Here is a 5,808-nt window from a genome sequence, read left to right on the forward strand (position 1 = left end):
AGGATTACTAATAAACTCCAAAACTTCACATTCATAACTCAAACACTTGTATGATAACACATATTTTCGATTTCTGAAAATTGTTCACAAAATAAAAATATCTTTGTAGACTCTAAAAAATTTAACAACCTTAGAGCGTAGGAACATGAAATTAAAGCCTTCAATCTAGGACATAATCTCCAAGCTTGTTATAAATGGGACTCTTTGCTGCTCCACCCGCTCTCTACTCCATGTTCTCGTGCCATCTTCAATAACCAACCAAATCCAAAAATTAAAAGTTAAATCACAATGCCAAAACATAAAACACAAATAAACCCAATAAATAAAAGATGAAATTATACACTCAATTTTTATACTCTTAATTCATAATTATTTATGTGAGGGCCAATTATCTAGAAGGTACAATTAAAACTATATGAATTGGGCCTATGGCCCAATCCGAGGATGGTCAAGTAAAGTTATAATGGGAATGGTATAAGAAGAAGAAATAAAGATTGTATGTGATAGTCCAAAATATGTTCGAGGAGAAAAGTCATCTCGGAAACAGAAATCCCAAGTCGGGAAGAATGTCTTATCATCTTGGACATTCTTCAGGGTTGCATCACAACTAGGAGTCGGACACAAGATAAGGGATGAGCAAAGGGAGGCAACAAATATCTTCAAAAGCTGCTACCTCCATATTAAATGCCTCCCAACTAACTCTCTGACCGCATTAATATGGAGGTGATACCTAAACAGTGATTAAGCAGCCTTACAGCTATTAGTTGATGATTCTGGGAAGTGTTGGATGGGACAAGAAGAAGTTCCTAGAATCTAACCTACACGTGTATGGTAGAGATGATACCAAGATTGTAGTATATAACATGGGAAGGTGACCAAAGAAAATGGATCGGAAAAAACCAAGAAATCTTTGGAAGAATACTTTGAACTCTTGTAACTTTGTTCATCAATAAGACATTATAACATAGCTCCTCTGACCGTGCCAAGGATAGATCTTCTTATCTTATTTGTGTTTAATGCTCTTAAATCAGCAACTCTTTCTTCTGGAATAGAACTAGTTCTTTCACCCACGCTCTACAAATTCATTGTTAGGGCTTGTTGGGCTAAAACTCAATCCTATACTGGGTCCAATCCAAATTTAGTCCTTATAATTTAAATTGTCAATTTATAATAATAATGGACAATTTAACATGTATGTTTAATTAAATAAAATTATTTAAATTTTCAATTTATAATAATATTTTTATTTTTTTTCTACTCGTTAAAGGGTAAGGAGAATTGGTAAAATTGTTAGTTTATACAAAATGTAACTTTATCAAAATATGGAAATGTGAATACCTATTTTTTAAGAGGGAATTTACATTCCCACAAAAATGGTATTGAGTGAGAAAATAAGAATTCAAATACCTCTAACATATAATTCATTGGAGTGATTTGTATTCAAAAGTGAGAACTTTTCAACATTCCTAAGAATTCTAAAATATTATCCCATACCAAACGCCAAATTGTCCGGAATTCTTAAAGAAACTCGAACATAAAGAGAAGATAAATGATAATGGATTGATTCAATGTAAGTTCCGTTTTTTTTTTTTTTTTAATTGAGAATAATAATCTGATAAATTTTAGTGGTAACTTACACAATCGAAAAGTTAGGAAGGCTTAAACCAACTTGGGCTACTGGGACTCTACTACAATTTGTTTTTTAATTTAAAAATGATGAGATACAACTAGACCAAAGCTAATGCTAACACAATGACAACTATTAACGATCACATAATAACCACCCAATATGAAATAGCAACTAACATTCGATATTTAAGGGATTGTGTGTAACATTGCAGTCCATCAAGTCCTCCGGGCTTTTTCTTTAAAAAAAAATCCTCTGGGATTTTTTTCTTCTGTCAACATTAACCTTTTATACAAATGGAAACTGAAGGTAGAAGACAGAACCACAAAATGATGTCAAACATGGACATCCCAATCCTTGTTATCATGGAAATTTTGCTGAGATTACCAGCTAAGAGTCTAGTTCGAGTTAGGTACGTTTGTAAGACCTGGTACAACATTATCTCAGACCCCTATTTCACTAGAATGCACCTTGCTAGAGCACCTACAGCCAGCCTTGTTATCCAGACTCTTCTTTCATGTAATCCTGGTTGCTACAGTAAATTCTATATGCTTGAGCATGCAGAATGGGACACTCGTGGTCACTCATCGTTTGCCCCATTGAAGAAATTGCCTCAAAAGTTTTATCTCCTGGGACAGAACATGATACTACTCACTTCCTGCAATGGATTGCTGTGCTTGAGTGCAGTTCGTCACAAAAAAGAGGTCACATGTGTCTGTAACATAGCTACAGGGGAGTACATGACTCTTCCAGGAGCCAAAACTAAGGATGATCGATTCTGGCAAACAATACGCGGATTTGGTTACAGTCCTAAAACAAATCAATACAAGTTGATTGCAGAGCTTGCACTTGATAAGGGATTTCGTCGTCCCGATTTTAATCCTGCCCCTCGGGTTGAGGTATACACACTTGGTGCAGATAGTTGGAGAATCATTGGAGATGCCCCATATTCATTTGTTGGACCATATTTTGGTACTTTCTTGAATGGTGCTCTTCACTGTTTGATTCAACCGATTGATACTACTGATTCCACTTCCACATTCATTTGTAGTTTTGACATTGAGAAGGAAGAGTTTCAACCATTTCCAGGACCCCCAATTCAAGACTTGGGTCCAAATTGGGAGATTGAACACATCCATTTGGGTGCTTCAGGAGGTTTTCTCTACTTATGTGAGAACTATCCAACTTCTTCTTCTGTTGATATTTGGGTCATGAAGGAATATGGTAACGAGCAGTCTTGGATGAAAGAGTTTGTCATCTCTAATACTTCCTGGAAAAGAGGACCTGTATATTTTCTCAACTATGGTATGGGGGATGAAATATATGCGTTACGCAATTTTAATCAGCTATGTGCGTACAATGCAAGAAGCAAATGTTTCAGGGAAGTTCAGGTTTGTGGCATTTATCCAGAATTCCATGCAATTCCTTACACTCCTAGCCTTGTTTCACTCAAGGATGCTGTGGCTGGAGAAAAATCAAAGGTACTTGTGCTTAACTAAATGTTATTTATTTATTATAATGGCGTTATAATTGCGTGAGTTTCATTTTTTGCATCCCTTTGATCTTGTATTATGTGTTTTGAAAACATGCAGAGATTATAACAAACATCAATATCCTGATAATGCTTTTGCTTCATCAACTGGCACACTTCTTTTGAGAATATAGTTTTGTAGAATGATAAATCATGTCACAGTACAGATCATTACTTGGAGTTTTGAATTAGAAATTGCACTAGGATAAACAAAAAGAAAATTAGATGCAGTAATAGTTCTAAATTTGTTTCCACTTTCCACACAATCTTGGTACTGAAATTGACTGTGCCATGTGAAATTTATGAGCTTCCTTCTAGGTTTCATATGACAGATTGTAGCAAATGAAAATTTGAATTTTATATTGGACACTTCTATTAAACCATGTTTTTGCTAACATGTAAAATTCACTGCTTTTCTAACTCAATAATCCATTTTTTTAAATAAAAAAAAATTAATAATCCATTCTGAATCTTGTGTGTGGGAACATGCTAAGAAAAGATATCTAATCACGTTAAATGTACTCCAAAGCTGTTCTCATATAAATTGACATATTTGTTGTTCTTTCAAACCAGGGGCATATCAAGAACATCCAATCTCTTCCAAAGAAAAAATGGGTGAAGAAATTGTATAACTTCTTATTATCAGCACCCTTCAAAGCTGAGGCACTATGTGGAATGATCCTTCCTCCACCCAAAGTTATGGGAATAAGATTGCCTGATCCTTTACTCAGGCAATTTGAGTGACTTGTTAAATTGAAAGAAGGTTCCTGACATTTTGGGTAGCATGTGTGGCTTGTTGACATTGTTGCAACTATTGAAAGTGTTTCTGCATGATTTTCTATAGGGAGAATTTGAGAACTACCATTCGTTTCTGAAATAAGTGTTGAGTGTTATGTTTTGAATTACTGATTTTGTGTTGAATCACCAACTAATGATGAAACACTATTGATGTTGATATTTTTATTTGGAAGTAAGCACAATGCAAATTACAATATTGATGTTGAATCATTCAACTAAGGATGAAACACTACTGATGTTGATATTTTTATTCGGCAGTAAGCAAAATGAAAATAATAATACTAGTACTTAAGAATGCCACCATTAGTAGAGATTGTTTTAATTTCTAAGCCAAAAATTTAAGTAGCTTTATGTATTCGAGTTATTGTGTACGTCAAATTTAGGTTGAGAGAACTATTCTTACTAATAAATAATGCTAGTTGCACTTCTAGCTAGTAGGCAGTATGATTGCATGTGTATGAGAGATGCAGTTATATGCCTCAACTCACAAGACACCATTTTCCCACTCGCTGAAATGTTTTCATGTTAAAGATTAATCTTAAAAGAAATGCTAATCCACAACATTTTCAAAACAAATTCTAGGTGGCAAATTGTTAGTAAGAAAGTGATATCAATAGTGAGTCTGAATAAGAACTAGTAACAAATTGTCACTTAAAATTTATTCTAAAAATGTTATGGATGTAGCATTTCTTTAAATCAAATGTTGATTGGATTCATACTTTTGGAGGCAAAGTTTAAAATGGAAAGAAAAAAAAAATTAAATTCATGAAAATTTGTGATTAGTGGAATATAAAATGGATGGAACACAAAAAGTGGTACTAAGAATTTGTATTCCTTTTGGAGCGCATTTGCTTATTTTGGTTGCTATTGATCAAACTTCAAAACTAAATTTGACCATTCCTTTGATACTCTTATAGTCGTATTACTTGTTTTCCTCCACAAAACCCTCAATTTTTGTTGCTCTCTATTATTAGGCCAAGGCTGGATTTAAGTAAAGTCCTTTTTTCAATGACAAAAAACCATTTTTTCTTTTTGGTAAAACTTGGTTCTCCTAATAAAAATAATTAGGTAATAGTAATACAACTATGCTACATTTGACCCTCTACCATTGGAAATCCTCACCTCTTGAACTTGGACTAACACTCCGTTTGTCTTGATGGCAAACAATAATTTTCTGTGTTTTTCGTGTTTGGTAGTATAAAAAAATAGGTCAAAGAAAAATTATTTTTAGTCCATAGAAAATTCTATTAAAAATAGGGCTTATTTTTTAGTTGTTTTCCGCTAAAATTTTTTGAAAAACAATCTCGCTAAAAGCAAGGAACACTAAAAGCCTACATTGCTCAAATGCTCAATTACAATAGGAGTAAACCTAGGGATTAATTGTACTATTTTTCTTTCCATATTTCAAATATAACAATTTTGGCCTCCCTATTAATTTTTTCTCAAAGAAATAAATTTTTTTTTTTTTTAATATTGTTTCCTCCCTATTTACTTTTTGTGTTAACTACAATACTACTGCGACTTTTTTTTTTTTTTTTTTTTTTTTGGGTTGTAAGAACTACTAATGCAACTTCAAAGTTTTTATGCCCTTCCCTTTAGATTGAATACATCAATCAAACACTAGACCTCCCTCCACTGATTGTTTTGGATATTTTATTCAAACTTCCCATCAGAATCATATCCTTCAATCTAGCTGTGCTCGCATTTGATTTGTTCGTAGGACCTGGTTCAATATACACAAAAGACCTTATTTCATTAAAATGCACCTTGCAAGTACTATGAAACTTTGACCCTCCAGACGTTATATACAACTTGAGGAGTTTTAAAAAGTTCAGAGGGGCTGAAATTAGTA

The 5,808-nt window shown here is 33.4% G+C and overlaps 1 protein-coding gene across 1 annotated transcript; it reads left to right on the forward strand.

Moving 5' to 3' along the window:
- Positions 1 to 1,918: 1,918 nt before the first annotated feature.
- Positions 1,919 to 3,902, forward strand: LOC115980665 (F-box protein At3g07870-like). The gene is made up of 2 exons (XM_031102894.1): positions 1,919 to 3,108; positions 3,732 to 3,902. The coding sequence occupies exons 1-2, from the start codon at positions 1,924 to 1,926 to the stop codon at positions 3,900 to 3,902; spliced, it is 1,356 nt and encodes a 451-aa protein (XP_030958754.1). The 5' UTR covers positions 1,919 to 1,923.
- Positions 3,903 to 5,808: the final 1,906 nt, after the last annotated feature.

This window comes from Quercus lobata, chromosome 3, assembly GCF_001633185.2.
Source record: "Quercus lobata isolate SW786 chromosome 3, ValleyOak3.0 Primary Assembly, whole genome shotgun sequence".
Lineage (NCBI taxonomy): Eukaryota > Viridiplantae > Streptophyta > Magnoliopsida > Fagales > Fagaceae > Quercus > Quercus lobata.

Bases quoted from the DNA above. Each gene is read 5' to 3' on its own strand.
- LOC115980665 (XM_031102894.1), top strand. From the start codon at position 1,924: ATGGAAACTGAAGGTAGAAGACAGAACCACAAAATGATGTCAAACATG. The intron at 3,109-3,731 runs GTACTTGTGCTT...CTTTCAAACCAG, and splicing joins TGGCTGGAGAAAAATCAAAG to GGGCATATCAAGAACATCCA.